The 19,111-nt window shown below is 42.8% G+C and overlaps 1 protein-coding gene across 1 annotated transcript in view; it reads right to left on the reverse strand.

Annotated features, from left to right (window-relative positions):
* The window catches only part of LOC140253617 (deubiquitinase DESI2-like), a 50,529-nt gene extending 44,372 nt beyond the window's left edge, over window positions 1–6,157 (reverse strand). The window contains exon 1 of the mRNA XM_072339318.1: window positions 5,712–6,157. Within this exon, the coding sequence (XP_072195419.1) occupies window positions 5,712–5,750 (39 nt within the window). The 5' untranslated portion in view covers window positions 5,751–6,157. The remainder of the gene's footprint in view (window positions 1–5,711) is intronic.
* Between the last annotated feature and the right edge of the window lie 12,954 nt (window positions 6,158–19,111).

A 19,111-nucleotide genomic window follows, 5' to 3' on the forward strand; every position in this document is an offset into this window, starting at 1 on the left:
ACTGTTTGGCCAGTATATGAATGAGGAAAGAGAAAGCACAGATCCCACTGACCCTATATCACTTCATCATTCAAGACCACAAGTTGCTGTATTAACTTAGAGCTTCTCTTTAGCTCATCATACCAAGAAACACTGCACCTATCAAGCTATTTGATGAAAAAAACCCTTTTCTATTTGTTTTCTTAGAAACAGTCAGGTGAGGCTGTATTTCTCTACACAGCTGCTCACAAACAACTAGTGAGTAGTGCAAGAAGCAGGGCCACCACCTACAAGAGGATTTCTCTCTCTTCTGACTAAGTGAGCTGAAAGCATTCAAGACCTCTACTTACAGTAATCACAAACATGTTGACATTTATCTGAGGAACTAGACTTACCCTTTTCTCCAAACAGAGAAATAATAAAATGTTCTGTGATCTAGTCAGTGCTTAAAACATTCACACCAGAGAATGAAGTGTTCTGCTTGCAATCATGCTGCTGCTTCTAAAATAGATTCAAAGACTCCTTATATACTGAAGCTAGAAATACAAGGAGCCTCTAATTCCTTTCATCCCAAAGCATGTAATTGTAGTGGCCAGAGTCTCATGCACTTGCATAGAGAAACAAAAAGAGATGCTAGTATGGCAAAATTGTGTTGGTTTTTAATCACATACACAGGTCACTACCTCCAAATCCGATGCAATAAATACATATTAAAAACAAATGTTTTTCAGCTGCAAAGAACAAGCAGCAAAGGAGCTCCCATCTCCTGTTCTCTCACACTGTTCTGTATGAGAAAAATTAGCTTAAAGCACTAAAACATTCTGGATTTGTAGAGCAGCCATACAGACCCTCTAGCTTCAAGCTTTTCCTCACAGAGGCCTGTCCTCACTTTTCAGAGCAGATAAATTATACAGAATCCAACTCTCATGCTATCTCAGTGTCTGCTGTAGAACAACACCACATGCAGGCTTCCCCACCACAAGCTGCTTGTCTGAGAATCCTCCCTACCTCCCTCCTGGAACTGAGAAAAGAGCCAGACGGCTTCATACACCTTCCTCTTCCTGATACAACATCATCCTGCCAAACCTTGCTCCCTAGGCAAGCTGAAAGGCATTGATAAAGTCAGAAATAAGCATTCTCCTCAAAGCTTTTCTCCCCACCTGAGCCACTCATGGGCTGTGATCGGTTTCTGATCAGCTTCTGCTGGGTGATCAGAAGCTGACTGTCTATACAGAGCATGGTCCATATTCCCTGGTGGTACAGCTAGATCTACTTCACTTCTTCCAGGGAGAACGTTGGACTATTACAGCCTACTCAGCCCTGATGAAACACTGCAATACCACTAACAGAGAAAGGACAATTCAGGTTAGCTCTCACCTTCTGCCCCCATCGTGCTCTCTGTAACAAGTGCACCCACTTGCAAAGCCACTGCGCACACACACACTTCCTGGCAATAGGACTGAGGTTACAAAAATGTCACCATCTAGTTCACCTGTATTCACAGAGTGAGGGAGTTACTTTGGTACCTCCACAGTGCTTCTTCATCTCTCTACAGGTAGGATATCAGCCCATTTGGCTAATACTAAGAGCCTACCCTACGGTCACAGGGACAAATGTAATTTTCCCTTAGCCAAGGAGGATTCCTTGACTTCAACAAAGCTTTTGACACTGTCTCCCACAACATCCTCATAGATAAACTTAGGAATTGTGGAACAAATGAAAAGATAGTGAGGTGGACTGAGAACTGGCTGACTGGCAGATCTCAGAGGGTTGTGATCAGCAGCAAGTCTAGCTGGAGGCCTGTAGCTAGCAGTGTTCTCCAAGGGGCAGTGTTATTTGACATCTTCAGCAGTGACCTGGATGAAGGGATAGACTGCACTCTCAGCAAGTTCGCTGACACTGCAAAGTTGGTTAGTTTGGCTGACACTCCAGACAGGTTGGAGAGCTGGGTGGAAGGGAACCTTACGAGGTTCAACAAGAGCAAGTTCTACACCTGGGAAAGAATAACTGCATGCATCAGTACAAGTTAGTGGCTGACCCGCCAGAAAAGAGTTCTGAAGAGAAGGACCTAGGTGTCCTGATGGACAACAGGCTAACCATAAGCCAAAAGCAGGCACTCTTGGCCAAGAAGGTCAATGGTATCCTGAGGCCTTTCTGTCAGGGCCACTTAGTTGGTCCATTCAATGGTGTGATGGAGAAATCAAAATGACAACACTCACCCACTGATCAGTGAAGCAAGAGAGATCCCATTTAGTCTTCTGCAGGGCTGCCCTTTGCTAACATCCATTAGCCTTTCAGATAGCAAATGATATATAGGATGTAAAGAACTGGAAGACTTCAGGAAGGCCATTATAAATAATTACATTTTTGGTTACTTCTCTAAAGTTAGAAATCACAAGAAGAAATCTCAGAGCTACTGTGCCTACTACAACCTCAGTGCTATTGGCCTGAGAATGATAAGCAATGTCAATAGGATAAAGGGGGAACAAGGAAGAGAAAAAGACTCGTTCTTCTCATCCAAACAGATGCTGCATCAACACTGCCCCCATTGACCAGGGCTCTCATTCTTCTCTGCAAAACAGCTCAGGGTCTCATTTTCACCAACATAAAGTGTAAGCAAAAATGACAGCAGATCAAAGAGAAAGCTTTGTGTGTTATCAGCTACAAGGACAGTGGAAATTCAGGACAACTATACCTGCAATAGAAGAGGGACAGCAGTGATACATTTATATTTTCTTTAAATTCGGTAGCATGAATGTGTTGCGCAATAAGTGGAAAACATCACAAGAGCCCCAAACCTGAACTTCTGCCAAATGGACTAATTTTAGTTGAACGTGTTTAGATAGTTTGCTGAAGATTTAAACCCAGGCAATATCTGCAGTCACTCTTGTTTCTGATTAAAAGGAGTGACATTTATTAATGTTACAATGATTTGGTCAACTATTCCAAAGTAAGAGGAAAAAAAAGTAGCAATAAGGAAACAGGATGAGAATCTTGTTGAAGAAAATCAGTCCTGTGATCCAAGTAAAATGATCTACAATAAAGAGCTTATTAAGGGGAGCTGAAGGAAAGGGAGCTGCAAGTAATAAAGAGGAAATTGATATATCCTTCCAAAGGTAAAGCACTAACTGACTAACCAGAGCAAACTGTCATAGATCTTATAGACCCCAGTTATTTCTGGGTGATTTCCTGATCTGTGTTATTTTGCATTCACACTTAAACTAGACTTTAGTATCCTATATACTCCTGCAAAGTTCTCCCTTCCTCTCTTTTTGCAAGCACGTACAATTATGTAGAAGTTATTTAGGAAGACATAAATAAGATCTAATCATCCTGCATGCTGGGGGATTAAGAAATTGCTTTTGGTATAGATATTCTGAACACTTGGAATGCCCAGTGATTTTTGCTCAGTTCTTTGATGCTGAAGAAAATAAGCCTAATAAATATGTTTACCTGCTTCAGTAATTTGTGCAAAGCACCTTATTAAGCTTTTTTTTTTTTTCCCCCTCTTTATCAAGCCTAGCACTATCCAATGGGTAAAAGGATAAATGGCTATAATCTTTGAATACATGAGACTACACAGAGTGGGTATTTCATAGCTGCACAAAGCCCATAATTGAACTTCTGCCCTAAGGGTAAGCTTTCCTGCAGCGTAAGTGCTTCCAGATGCCATACAGGGGTCATGATGCTTGTCAGGGAAGCAGAGCTTTACATCCAGTTAATTGTTATCCCCAGCTGTCTTTTTTTTCTTCAAGACTAGTTTTCCAACAGCCATTCAAACAAATGTGTTCATTTCCCAGTTCCCCCACAATTCCCCACCACAGTGTAACAAAGTGCAGATTTTGCATGGCTACATTCCAAACTCCATGGTGTTAAAATCATAGCAGCAATGGAAAAGCATGTAGCCTCAATAATCATGATGTAGAATTTGAACTGTAGGTGACTCAGTGGTAATCAAACAGATGCTACATGAAAATGTGATGGCTCCTATGTACAGAGCATTAACTTGCGCTTAACCCAATGGAGTTAGCACTGACACATGAAGGTTTCTGCGGCTTGCTAGAAAATAAAAGTCATTCTGAATTAAACTGGTGACCCCAATTCAGTTCACTGTGCCTGGGTTTCCATCTCAAAACACAGTGACCATAAATAGCAAGTTTCTTCTTTCCCAGCTTCCTATGGGCTTCATCTTAAGCAGAGACATTAAAAAAAAAAAGCAAAGACAGTCTGTCCAGTAGTCATATTTTTTCAGCTCAGTAGAAAAATATTTGCTGGTTTGGGACAGCTCAGTAGCAGCTGAGAAAGTTTAGACTACAGCCTGCATCAGAACAAAGTAAAAAGTGCAAGGAAGAGAGCGCATACAACAAAAGAGTGACGCAACCTCTTTACCTGCTTCAAATTATTAGCTAGGAACTCTTTGACATTTGTAATATTGGCCTCTGGTTACCAAGAACTTGCCACCAGATGCTTGGGTTACCAGCCCTTGCTTGAAGAACAGCTTGGGGAAGTTCACAGTTCAAGCTGCCAAGCATCTGTAGAATAGAATCATAGACCACTAAGCATTCAAAACCAACATCTTAAGGAAAGACTTCATACCAACTTGTTCAATTTGCCTATAGCAGCTCTGGAAAAAGCAACTTCAAGCTATTCCTACTTGTGCTTTTCAGACTGTTTTTCAATACAGACACAGACCTATCTGATTAGTCCTCACCACACCCTCTTCCCATGAAGAAATAACCCAGCTTTTCCAGCCAACAAAAGACCACTTAATTTTTGTAATAAAGTTTGGCATTTACCAGAGCCTACTCTTTGCTCTTTGGTGGCTACTTTCTGGGAAAGTATTTATCATTTTTCAGCTCATCAACAAATGCAGGAGAGGAAGTAAATCACTATCAAAAATATTCCTCATCTGAACACACTTATCCTAAGCCTGCGCTAAGCCAGAGAGCAAAACAGGTTGAGCCAAGCCATCTTCTCTTTAGGTCTTCATGCCAATGATAGGATTCAGATCTTCTGATTTTTTAGCACAGGTAGTTTCCAGTTAAAATTCTCTATGCAAGAAGAGAGCAAGAGAAACAACTTGCTACACTATGTTCTTCCAAAAAACATTTCCAAGGAGGATGCCCCTATGCTCCTCCCCATGATGGAACTTCACCAGTTCTGACTTTTTTTTTTTTTCTTTACTCATTCTGTTGCAATTAACCTTCAGAGACTATGATTAACTATGATCTCATGCATAAGGGATTGATCCAGCTTATTATTAGCCTGGAAACAACATCCTTAATAAAATTTTACAGATGTTTCACATCCCTGGATGACATCCCGACCCTCTTTCCACAGCCTGGTAGTGCTTGATCTCTCAAAATTAAATGAGAATTGGCTCCTGCAAAGAGAGAGAGGCGATCATACGTCCTTCCTTAACTGGGACACTGGAAATTAAAACATCCTCCCCTCACCCATTGCTGCTCCTGAAAAATTCTGCAGAAAATCCAGTACAGTTATACCTGTAGTCTGGAACAATATGCTAAATGTTTCAAAGGAAAATGCTATGGTCAGCATCATCTTTGGCAGACAGAACATGACATGCCTAGATTAAAAGATTACTGGAGGATGGTGGATATCATCATCTCTGAGGACCTGTGTTGGGCTCCTCTTCATACAAGGTCTGTTTCCAAGCATAAGCTCCCACCCAGCCCCACTGCTCCCCATAATCAAAACTGTTTCATACTCACCATATCATACACATTCAGAATCACCGGTTCATTGGCCATTGTTGATTCCTGTGGAGGCTGGATTTAAACCTTTCAATCCCTGCCTGCCAGATGCGTGTTGCTGCCCCTAGGGTATCCTTTTACCCTGAGACAGAGAGAAATGCCTCATCCTATAGCCTCCAAAGGAAGGAAAATGAAGGGAGGAGAAACACTCACGGTCAGGAGGTGGGGGTAAAGTTGGTTATAGGGAGGTATGAGGTTTGGGCTTGTTTTGCTGGTTGTATATGGTTTCTTTCACCCTTCCACAGCGTGACAGATCCCAGATTTCTTTCTAACTCAGTAGCACACCTTGGAGCCCATAGATTTGTGCACCACTGTAACCATGCACTGCTCAGGCTCATAAATCCCAATCTACAGAAGACAGACTCCGAGCCCGGAGATAAGCCACCTTCTACCGCCGTGGGTAGCACTGTGACTTGGGGGAGGAGAGGGGGGAAGGAGGTTGTCTCTCGGCGTCCTCGGCAGAGCAACGCGCTGCTACAACGGTGCTGTAGAACGCAATGAACAGCGGCTCCGAGGCGCGGAGCCGGGCGCGCTAGTCCGCTGGGAGCTGTCCGCGGTGCCGGAGCTCGGCCCGTGCTCAGGCGCTCCGGAGACGGCTCTCCGCCTCCGGCAGGACGTGGCGAAGCGACCGAGCCACAGTGGCCCCAGCACGGGGTCCGGCGGTAGGACGAAAAAGAGGAAGGGGCTGGCTGCCCCCGGGGCAGAGTGGGGATGGCGTAGCCGCCATCCTGCCCACAGCCGGGCGGGCAGACCTGGCGTCGGCGCCGAAGTTAGTAGGCGAATTCTCCGAGGGAGGTAGCAAGGGATCAGAGGCTCCAGAGGGAGGAAGATGCCGAGCGGGCGATGCTTCTAGGCACGGTGCGGGTCCGGGCGCTTCCCAATGCTCCTCTGTTCGCAGGGGCGAGTCCTTATTTCGGTATCAGCTCGTCCCGGGCCAGGCAGCCCCTGTTGACTGACGGCCGGGGAGACCTACCCCTTCCTCTGCTGGCTGGATGCATCTCTGCACGGCACACGGTGGGAGGGCGGGGAAGCGATGAAGCGACTGGGCACGGCGAGTAGTTTCACTTCTTTTAGTGGCAAGGTCTGGAGTTTCTTCTGTCCTGGAGCTACTTTACACTCGTGTTAGACCCCGTACAGCTCTGCAACATCTTTCCAGCAAGCGCTTCCCTTTGACCAGAACGCAAGAGTCAATTATAAAATCCACTGCGGTAATTTCATCTTCCTTTTGCTCCTCCTCTCCCTTTAAAGGGAGAGAGGGGTCTATGATAATGCTGGGAACGGGTGTAGTAAAGGGAGAAACGAGCTCCTGCATTCAGAGCTACAAGGTAGTGTGCAAATTGGCATGATGACCTTAAATGTTCAGACACCGCAGACTTTCTGGAGCAGCTAAAAAAAAAAAAAAAAAAAAAAAAAAAAAAAAAAGCAGAGATGACCTCATCTGCGTTGGAGGCGTATCTGAGGCTTTCTGCCAGCTCCCAGCCAACCAGATCTGAATGAAAATTGCTGGGAGCCTGTTACATCAGCAAAGCCCAGCATGCCCCAGCCCGTCCCGATACTGTCTAGAGTCACACGGGAACCATCCCGTCTGTGAGAAGGGCTCACCTCTCTTTGTCATGACCAGAAAGAAAAGACCACAGAGCTGCAGCCTTGTAAACGACTTGTTATGCAGTCTGCAGGAGGACTTGCGTTGGAGGCAGGGAAGCCTGGAAGGAGAGTGCATTCATGTCCTATATAGCTAACTGCCAGCTCCAGAGAATCAGCCATGAAAATTAACCCCCAGCTGGTGCCAAAGGGGACCTAGAACTACTTTGCCCTAACCGTATGCATTTGCATTTTGAAAGGGGAATATCACAGTTCGGTCTTGAGTATGTCGCATGGCAGGGACTCCAGCACAGCAATTTCATCCAGGCTAGTTATTGCATGAGTAGGCTAAACAGTAAGACACATGATGCTGCGGCCAGCATCCCAGCCCACCACCCCCAGTTCCCCGGTTAGGCACCTTTAACCAGCTGGTTGCAGCAGTCTGAGGCTGCAAGAACAGTTTGTGCAGGTGAGAGTCGGTGCCTCCTCCTCCCTTCCACCTCAATGTCCAGATATTGCTTAGAGGACAGACTGAACCCGCAGCATAATTCTAAAGACTGCTAAGCAATAAAAGGCTCCCCCTGAAAGGAGCTAAGCTCCATCACTTGTGCCATCACTTGTAAAGCAAACCTCCTACTGAATCCCACAGGGCTCCTGCTAAACTGTCAAAGATATCCTGAGATTGTTACTTTCGGGTATCTCTGCTGTTCTGGCAATGGTGTTTTTAAAATACAAGAAAGGAAAGAGAATAGATGATATAAGATCAGCTGATGTAATTGGAAAAGATGAGCAGCACACAATCTCTTCCCATATTTGTCCACTTGCTAAATTAACTCTAGCCTGCAGTACCCAAAGTTCACTAAAATAAATGAAGAGACTTAACCAGGCCCACATTCCAGTGACAGACACCTATAAATATTTAGTAGCTCAAAAGGGAGACAAACAGTCACAATCTTACATGTTTTATCCTAAAATCAGTTCTCAAATAATCACCTATAGGAAAAAAAAAAAAAATAAGGCCAGAAACCCACTTACAATTTTAGAGACAGAAGGAGGAAAAAATATATATAAGTTTAAAAGCTTGATTTTAAATTTAGGAGATCGAAGCCAGTCTAAATGTGCTTTTGTTATTTAAAGGACTTCTGCTGTAGGAGAGACAGTAAATATCACTCACACGTGAAGACCAAGATTCACTCCACCTAACCTGAAACATAACTGCAAGAGCAATATCATGAATGTACCTGCTCTAAGCTCTCTAATGTTCATGAAAAGAAGCTGTTCCACACAGTGATCAGTGTTTGAGGGACCCTTCAAAAATTCCTTTTTCACCTCATTCTATCATGGCAAACCTACTATAACTCCTGATAGAAGGGCCTGAACACAAACATTCTGACATTAATATAAGCTATTTAGCAGTCACATAAATTGTTTACAAAGCATGGTTTACTTTGGGCTGTGTTTAAATGTTTTACCAAAAGCTCAGGCCGATATCACTCATGAAAACAAACTATTCTATTTCAGAGGTATGAGTACAATGCTGCTGATTAGTCTCACTGCTAACAGGCATCATGGTCTAAGCATTAAAAAGCATTCAAATTAATCACAAATACAAAAGGAAAGGGAGATTCTTCTTACTTGGGATCTGCTTTGATCCCACAGCTGTTAGTTTGTTCTGTATCCTAAAAGATCAAAGCAGATCCCAAAGCTACTGTTAGGACATTGCAGAAACAAACATCTTCCCAGATTCATGTCTAAATCTCACATTTAAACAGCCTCTTGGAAGGTCTAGTTTTCTGAGTTTCTCCACATCCTTGCCATCTCTTTAGAAGGTGTTCATTTATTTATGTTCAATTTTGGTCACCCACACTTAGTATTTGTAACATAAAACCGTGTGCTGTGTGTACCCTCCAGAACCACTGCCTGTAAATCAAATAACGCATTCTTAGATTAAGAAAAAAAAAAATGCAGTGAAATGGTTAAAGAAGATAGTAACGCTACCAACCAACACGAAATGGAAAACCAAGAATCAAGTATTACCTTCAGTAATTACATAGTAACAAGGTCATAACTGAGAGCACTTCAGCCACCTCCTCCAGGTTCCCAGTCAGGAAAGTGGCGCTGCTGGGCACTCTAAGTAGTACTGCAATATTCCACTGGGGACAAGAACAAAAGGAAAACAGGAGTGCAAGAGAGAACTAATGGAAGCATTAGAGTTGATGGTGGTACCTGAAGGTCTGTCTACTTACATTACTAGTCAGGAATTGCAGCTTAAATTAACACCTTTCCTTAACTTACTCTCATGCACTTTTCAAAGCTCCTTAGAAACCCAGTAGACAATGGGGATTTCAAGTATGTTTCACAGTTGGGCTGCCAAGTTTAAACATCAAGACACATAATGGTCTTATCTCCAAATCAGGTACACCATCCCTGGCTGTCCATTATACTAACAACTTGTCATCTTGGATTGTATACAGTGCTTTTGCCCACATCAAGTTGTCAGTCAGCCCATTCTGAGTACATTAGCCAATACTGTTCTTTTTAAAGGAAGTAAAAAAAAAAAAAAAAAAATAGCATTTTAAAAAGTAGATGGTATTTTATCAGATCCCTAAGGATTGTGGAGGATATTCTAGAACATAAAGAGAGTTGCATTGCCTTTCCTCCATCTACAACAACAAATCACCTCTTAGGTGGGTGCTGGAGCTTTGTAGCTTTGTTCCAGGAATGTCACAGGGAGCATTTTGATTGAGAGAATTTTATCTCACTTCCACTTGAGACACTCAGCATATAACATGGAGATGACTGATTCTGCTCTGGTTTTTGAGTGTGGGATATGGCAAAATAAATAAATAAATGGAAGAGGATATCAGCACAGGATGCCAGCAATGCCAGAGGGCCTGCGCTTTGCTCTGTGTTAATGCAATAGGTAAAGCAGTTACCCTCAGATTATACCAAAAAGGGAAAGAAAAACTGTCAAATTAGGGATTTAAAGGATTTCACAAGACTGTGGGGAGCCATAGCTGAAAGCTAGGTATATGTCAGTAGCTCAAGGTAGCAAAAGTAATATTTGTATTCAACTCCACTCAGTTTTGCATTTTGTCTCCTTTTTCACTGCAGATACAATTCCCAGCTTTTGAATATTACACTATTTGTCAGGGAGCACTGAAGGCTGGCTGTTCCTAAAGGGATGGAGAGTCAAATGCAATAACATGACTGGCAGGGCAGAATCTTCACTGTCCAGGGGCCCATGCCATAACCAGTGAGCAAGGTGCACAGGGCAGGCCTGGAGCTGGCAGCCACACTCAGCCAAGTGTCCATATCATCAGACAAGTTCACAGGGATGAAGGTCCAATGTCAAGCTGGGACATCAACGCACAGGTCCATCCCAGCAGGGCAGGGCTGGAGTCCAACATCATACCAGGGCAGGCGTAGCTAGGGCAGAGGCTGGCAGCCCCAGGCTGGACTGAAAGGTGGCTCCTGGGCGATGGATAGGGTAGGGAGAGGACCAGGGGAGAACAGGCAGGGCCATTAGGGCCATTTGTGCCCTCAGGTCCCTGGCAGTTCAGACTCTGTTTACATGAAGCAACACTGTCAGCTGACAGGCAATCAATAGACAACAGGGAAGCTGGGGTGGAAATGCTGAACACCCATGTTCATTCTGATGGTAAAGATAAGACAAGTTGTTGTGAACGTAATTAACAAATTAATGGCACTAAGTAATAGCCCGAAATCAGCCTCTGCATGCAGCTAGGAGGAATATCAGTAACTTTCTATATACCTGAGAAGATAAACAGGTTTAGTTTCGGAGAGCTTTTTGTCAGTCTTAAGACTACTTACTTGCACAGTAATACAGTAATGCTGTGCAGTGGATAATGCAGTGAGGGGAGCAGGGACTCCTTACACACTGTACAAACACCAAAAAACACTACAATAATTTAAAGATGTTCCACAGGTAAACAGCAAGAGAAAAGATGCATCACCAGCCCCCCATCACGGAGGTACAGGGAATCAACATGACCAATATTTAGCTGAACAGAAAACTAACAGCGCATACAGTCAGGATCAAGAACTGAAATGATGTGCAATGTTACACTTGTGAAGATGAGAGCAAGATCCAAAAAGCTAGCTGCAGCTTAGCCCTCTGTACGTGTAAGCTGCTTCCTTCCTGGACCAGGACAATCTCTATTGTACTGCAGGGCAAAGAGGGCTAGAAGGGGGGGAGGGAAGGGTCTTCACTGTTGGCAGAGACCCAGCTCATCAGCCCCCAGCTAACTTGGTCAGCCTGATGTGCACCAATCCCTCCTCCTCCATGCAGCCAGTCAAGAATGCAGAACCTACACCCTGCTGGGATCACTGACTACTTTTTATATAATAAACTAGTGGTTATATTACAAAGAGCAGGAAATGTGTACTCTTATTTCTGTAGACTCCAACAAGGACAGCACCCAAAACTTCAGATTATGGCATTTTATACCCTTTTTGGCATGCTTGGCCAACTGTTCCAATACATGTTTATTAGATGCTAAGCTAGGCTAGTCCAGCACCTTCAACCCCCCTACTGATTAGCACACAGGCATCAGATAAATGGGTATTCAGTCTCTTTCTGTCTGGCTGAGTATCATATTCTGCAGTCGAATCATAGCTGCATTCCATGAAAGTTATCAAAGGTACAGGATACCAATAAAAGGATGCATGTAAGCATCATACCTTATTCACAGAATTTAAGTATTCCTTTCTCTATATCTATCTTTTTTGCAGTCTGATCAGTGCCTGAACATAAAAGTGAAGAAATCATAAAAATACTGAAAGATGTGCAGTGTAAAATGCAACTTGTAAGTTAGTATGTATAGCATTTTACAATTCTACAAGACTCAGCTTTGCTTAACACAGAGATATATCTTGGGAATTCTAGTATGCTTTTGTACATTATCTGTGTATGAACAGGCCATGGCTAACCATCAGATACACACGCACTGCTCAGCTGATTATTTAGTCAAGCCCAAATCCATTGCAGTACCTTCTCAAACAAAACTGCTCACATTTAATAAGATAGCCAAACACTGAAGGCAGATTTACTGATACAGAGGAAAACAGAGCAGGATTTGGAGGTGGAACTAAATAGATTTGTTTCTCACTCTTCCCACCCACAAATCTAAAGCAGCCCGCTGTGGTACATGTGACATATCTATCAATTTATTTTTTTTTTAATACTGCTACAACATAAGCCAAAAACCATATCAAAAAAAACTAGTAATGGTGCCCCACCTCACCCATATTCATTGGACTTGGTTTGACGTTTTACTTGGCAATAGCAAACTAACTGAAAGAGTCCCCAGTAATGCATACTTTCTGCTTATTTCTCTTTACATTTTTAGTAAAGCTTGAGCTTTACACACCATTTGTTGTCTTACACAAAGAACCTGATGTTCTAATCTCCCTCAGCTCCAAATGCAAAGTGATTCAGGTTAATGGTGCCAAAGCAAAAAGCTGTGCATTTGTTTCCACAGTGCCACACGTAATCAAAACTTTAGATTAATTGCATCTGTTATTTAGAAAGGCAGAAGCTATCACAGATGCCCTGGAAGTGGTCAGAAAACTATTATTTCACTTTTCCCCTCACCTACTAACAACACACAAGTCAGATCAACACCTGAACAGCAAGAAAAAATGTGAACCTAACCACCCAAAAGGTGAGGAAAATAGAATTCTGCCTTTTAATAGTGATGGAGAAGAGTCAAACCGACAGGATAGAGAGACTGGTGGAGACACAGAGCTGTGCCAGAAGCTGACAGTGATCATGAGTGTAAAAACATGTTTCTTGTCTTTCATTAACCTCCTGCATCCAACCTGATGGGGGCTATTGTTCCCATCCTGCGTTTGTACTTATATCTCAGCCTTTCTCTCCAGGAGAGAGTACTTCCAGGAGTACGGCCCCACAATAAACGGAGCATTAGTGGTATGTTACTAATCACTCCAGCTTCACCACAGAGAAGGTAACTCCTGACAGGACAACCATCAATAGTGTCTGAATCACTTTGGGATGAATCAGACTGTTAAAATATTTAATAGTCATGCACCAGCTTGGCTGCTTCCTCACCAAGCTCAGACCTTACAAATTATGAGTAATACTTGTACTGTGCAAAGAACTAACATTTTCCAGAGACAATTTTCAATTTTTTCCCTATTTCCCCACTGCTTTTTCCCAAATCTGGCATGATTTTCAGAATGCTAATGAAAACCTTCTGATGAGAAGGAATTATATCTTTAAAAAAAGGAGGAAAAGGATCATTACACAAATGTTTTCCTATTTATTTTTAACTTTCTAAATAGTCACACCATACTTTCTGCTCTCCAAAGGATGAGAAGTCTAGGTGGCACTGCAGGCTAATGGACTAGCTTATTATTGTAGGAATTAATGAAGTGAATTTGCATCCTTATCAACAAGCTCCAACGCTAGCATAGGTTTCTCCAGCTCTGAATCACCGAAAAAACTCAAAGCAACAGACTTAAGCACATAATTTTGCGAGATACAAATAGCTCACTTGTTCTAACAGCTGATCATCCTCATAACTGCGCTTGAAGAAATTAAGTACATAAAAAGGGCAGCATTGCTTCAAACATATCAGAGTTTGACTATTCCCAACTGTGAGTGTCACAAACACTGAAGCACACTCATAGATGACCACAGCCATAACCAACCGAAGACAGCAATATCAACTTGTTTCTGGTAAAAGCCTTGAAACGAAACTAAAATAAGTAACATATTTCTTCCTGTTGCACATTCTAGATAAGCAGTTTACTAGTCTCAGAGGCCTATCCATGATCTTATTAGGCAATAGGATTGTATCAGCAAAGGAGTTCTGCAGGTGCAGTCCTGACAGCCCACAGAGTCACAAGCAAAGTCCTATTTCTGCCAACAGAAACAAAGTCCATAGCAGGCTTGCTCCTCCCAGGGAATTCTGTGACTCTCTGCCTTGCTCTCTGTGTCATTCCTGACACCTTCCATCTGGCTCTAAAGGATAGGCTACACACAGGCTACCAATGACCCAACCTCCCCCCTTAACCTCTTCTGGTTTTCAAACACTCAAGACTTCATGTTTCAGTCTTGCTCAGACTCACCTCAGAGTGCACTGCTTGATACTTGCTTCCACTGCCTCCAGAGGCTTCATTTATCTCTCCACGTGCTTTGAAAGAAAAATGTGGTGCTTGTTTTGCCCTTACTTACAGCCTTGCACAGCAGTAATCACAGCCACCATCCATGACAATAACTCATGTACAAAATAACTGCAAGGAAGGTTCTGTAGCTCTGAAATGGGGAGGAGGTGTTATTTTGAAGGACAGAACTTCCTAGAATTAAAGCTACTGTGTGATCGTTACTTGGAAAAATGCTCCTTACTGAAAAGCAAATATGCAGCCTTAATGGTATTCCAGCTGAGGCAAGGTAAGTACAAGACAGCACCTGGGAAGAAAACAATAGATGGAGGATTTTGCTCTCTCCAGCTTCTCAAATCTTACATGACTACTCGCATTGTGTAATTTTTCTTCTAAGCTTTTAATTTACATTTTGTCACATGAATCATGACATGCCATACAATAATACAAGGATAGTAACTTTCTGTCCACAACAGATCTCATCTAAAGAAGTTGTGCACTTAAATTAAGCAATCACCTGTTCTTCAGAAGGATAACACTATGGTTCTTAGAGCACATCACACATGATATGTCTCCTATGAGGTCTGCTAGTTTAGGAAGAAATTGCCTCTACATACTTCCTGCACCCCCCAACCAATACCACTGCGCTTTCTCAGCATCAGAACAAGAAAATATCTTCTCTTCTATGGACTTATTCATTCTCCTCCTAGATTCTTCTTGCCATAAAAGTTATCTCTGAATTCAAGAGGAAATTCTGGCCAGAAAGCTTGTATTGACACGAAACAGTTCTCAACAGCTCCTCTGCAAGGACAGAGGAACATCTCCACTGCTTCTGTGATCCTGGAACATCTGTAAGAGGGAGATGATTTGTAGAGATGTTGATGATAAGAGGAGAATGGGAGGGGAAAATGAGGCAACAGCTGAAAAACTGACCTTTTTTGATTCCAACAGTTTTGACTTTCACATCTAGAGCATTCTATCAGAGTCCTGGCATGCCTAAGTCTCAGATTTTCAGAAAGAGTAGACATCAGAATTAGCTTCTAGTCTGTTCCTAACATTTCTGTTGATTTCCATAAAGAACTCCTTTTAGTTCTTGTTACCTATTATTTGATGAAGGGCAGGAGACCAATCCTGTTGATGGTACAAATGTGACAGAAAAAAAGACATAAATTGATTGAATTTCAACTAATAGAGTTGAACAGGCAATCCTTACTGATCTAAAGTTGTCAAAGTATCAGTGGAAACTGCAACTGCTTCTAGCTTTCCTCTGCAATAGTTAAAAACTTCCAATTATTGCACCACAGCAACACTGCCTGTATTCTTCATGAAAATAAAGCCTTGTGAGATACATACATCTAAATGGTGTGTCCTGTATCATTCACTGCTCAGCACTAAATAAGATAGTTGACATATCCTGGCAGGCAGTAACACACCGGTGTAAACTCTTTGTTGGCTGAAAGTGCCAAAGTGATAGATGATAACTATGCTGCCTTAGCACTACAAGCAAAGAGCTTGGGCTTGCAGACACACTAGCCTGCTAGTGCTGGGACAAACCTCCTTTAGTAGAAAACAATGAAGCCTATAATTAATGCATTTACACCAAGGGAAAACATTGCTAGCTGGATGAGAAAGCAAAGACAGCTCTTCCCAGCACCAAACCAGCTAAACTCATCCATGCAAGGCTTTACTGCAACACAAAGGCACACAGAGAAAAAGCCTATAGAGTAAATCAAGGGTACAATCTGAGAAGGCAGGAAAAAGATGCAGTGGGAGGACATGCTGTGCTGAACTGGGTGGATGGAAAGGCACATAGTTTGAATTCTTGATGCCTTCCAAGCCTGCCTTGGAATGACCATCTGTAAAGCCCTGGATGCCCCTATAAGAATCAGACTGCTACCAATTTTAACACACCAGGATGCGGAAGTTATAAGCCTAACACTTCATCAAAGAATTAGGGAAAGAAGGGCTAGACCATGAACAGCATTTGTTCCAATGCAAAGTCTGAAGCCAATTGAAGCGTAAAGTCACAGGTACAAATTTCAACCATCTGTAAAGGAATAAGAATTATTAGAGCTGATCCTGAAAAGGGATGTCTGAAGAAACTGAAAATACTGACATAATAACTTCTCCTCAAAGGAGTTCAGGGTTTTATGATATATTTATATACACACACATAAATGAAATACTAAATATGGGGGGAGGTCCATGTATTCATATGTACACACAGATTCACATACATATAAATAAACTTACTTTTTTAATTTTTCTTAGCATTATTCACTTTTGCAAAACCCCCTGTACTGCACCCCCCAAAAGCCTTTCTAGAGAGAATGGAGATGAAAGGAATTTGCTTCTTTCAGTAAATCCCACCAAGACTGTATGGGAAACGAACATGTCCTGAAGGGGGGAAAAAATAATAATAAAAAAAAAAAGAAATTAAAAAGCAAAACAGCCTTTGAGATGAAAAAGGCAGCTTTTAGTAAAAACATTGCACAGTAGAACAAGTCCTGTCATTATCAAAAAAGGAACTGCCTGACAAAATGGAATCTCAGCAGGAGCTCAACCTTTCCCTTCTCCCAGCTTAAAAGCATCCCAAACCCCATCAACAATCAAGGACTCTACACATTCATCCTTACAAATTTAAGCAGCACAATTTCACCTTAGCTATCAAATCACACTTACACATCCTATTTCTCCCTCTCAGAGAGCTAGCATGCTAATAAATGCAAGGAAGTTAGCGGTATTTTGTATTCCAGGCATACTCCAAAGGTGCTCTTGAGATCTTGCTCTGCTGATGGAATTCAGCTTGGCCTCATTTGCAGCTGTTACAGAGATCCCAAATGGAATCAGATTCAGGTCAGGTGTTTTCCATTATTTTGAACTACATTGCTTTTGAAATCTCTTTGCCAATCTTATCTCTTGAACATAGTATAAGAAGAGAGATTCAGATGGTAGATCATGAAAATATTGGTTTGAGGGAAATTTCTTAAAATCTGCTTACTAGTACCTCCTGTCTCTGCAACTCAATCAAATTCATCCAACCCTGAAAACCTACTCACAGCAGCTGAGGGACAGACAACAATATCTTTTGCACCAGTTCAGCAACATATAACAATTCAGGAAAAGAACAGAATTTCGCAGCTATGAAACTCACTGCTGGCAGTAAGGAGTCATTCACATAGGAGGTCCTTTTAGATATGCATAAGGTGTGCACCAGCACAGGATTAACCCTACCTTCCATTCCAACAAGGTTTTCATCAGAGCTACATCCACATCACCCCTCATAACTGTTCCATTACTCACCACTAGCAAAAGAGCAGAACATTTCCCCTAGGGCAGCAGCAGAAAAGTGGATCAATGATTCATATAAGAACTGAACTACCCACAACAGAGTCCTGTTTCATATGTGCAAAAAGACCAGTGTTATGCAATGCACACAGAGCATTTCCATCCACTCTAGCCTATGAGGGACACACCTTTGTGCAGACCCTTGCCACAACTTGAAGTTTGTAACAATCAGAGAGATCAACATGATGGAAGGGTGACATACGAGGTGTAATGACACAGGGAGAAATACAATAGAAAGGTTTTGTTAAGGAAAAGAAAAAAGACCATTCACTTACCAAAGACCAAGGCTCACAAGACAAAGCTCCACCAAGGAGAGATCTCTGGAAAGAAATCCTTTCCCAGTGGCAGTCAGCCCTTAAATGAGGTCTAAGAGAGGTGTAGCCAGGCTCCACGCCTTCCAATCACACAGCTGAATTGTCTTCACCTGTGCTCCCAGGGCTAACCGGGGTCCTTTCCACAGGTGCTCCATCAGTGGCTCAGGCTGTGACTCAGCAGTTACCATACTAAGCTTCACTCTTTTCCTTGGTGTGCTTTTCAAGGGAACATTTACACAGACAAAATACCAGCACCTCACCATTCTCTGTGAAGAACTTCCCCTGATATCCAACCTAAACTTAACCTCTTTGAGCTTAAAAGAATTCTCCCTTGTCCTATCACTGTCCCCCACTGCAAAATTCTTCCTGTTAATAACCCCCTTTTGAAAACTGGAAGGCTGCAATGAGGTCCCCCATAAGTCCTCTCTAGGCTGAACAAGCCCAGTTCCCTCAGCCTGTCTTTGTAGTGGAGGTGATCCAGCCCCCTGATGACTTTGTGACCCTCCTCTGGACCTTTTCCAACAGTTCCACATCTTTCCCCATACTGGGGGGCCCAGACCTGGATGCAGTACTCCAGATGGGGCCTCAGGAGAGCAAAGCAGAGAGGGACAGTCACCTCCCTGTCCCTGCTGGCCACCCCTCTTCTGATGGAGCCCAGGATACCATTTTCTTTCCAAGCTGCGAGAGCACACTGCTGGCTCATGTTCAGTTTTTTACCCACCAGGACCCACAAGTCCTTCTCCACAGGGCTACTCTCAAGTTATTCCCCCAGTAAGAATATGTATCTGGGATCACTCTGACCCAAGTGCAAAACCTTGCACTTTGCTATGCTGAACTTCATTAGGTTCACATGGGCCCACCTTTAGAGTTCGTTGAGGTCCCAGGTTTGTTGATTTTTCTCAGGAACAAGCTCTGTGGTGACATTAGTGAGAAGCTAAAAGAGACCACCAGGAGATGCAAAAACTC

The sequence above is a fragment of the Excalfactoria chinensis genome, chromosome 5 (genome assembly GCF_039878825.1).
Source record: "Excalfactoria chinensis isolate bCotChi1 chromosome 5, bCotChi1.hap2, whole genome shotgun sequence".
Taxonomy (NCBI): Eukaryota; Metazoa; Chordata; class Aves; order Galliformes; family Phasianidae; genus Excalfactoria; species Excalfactoria chinensis.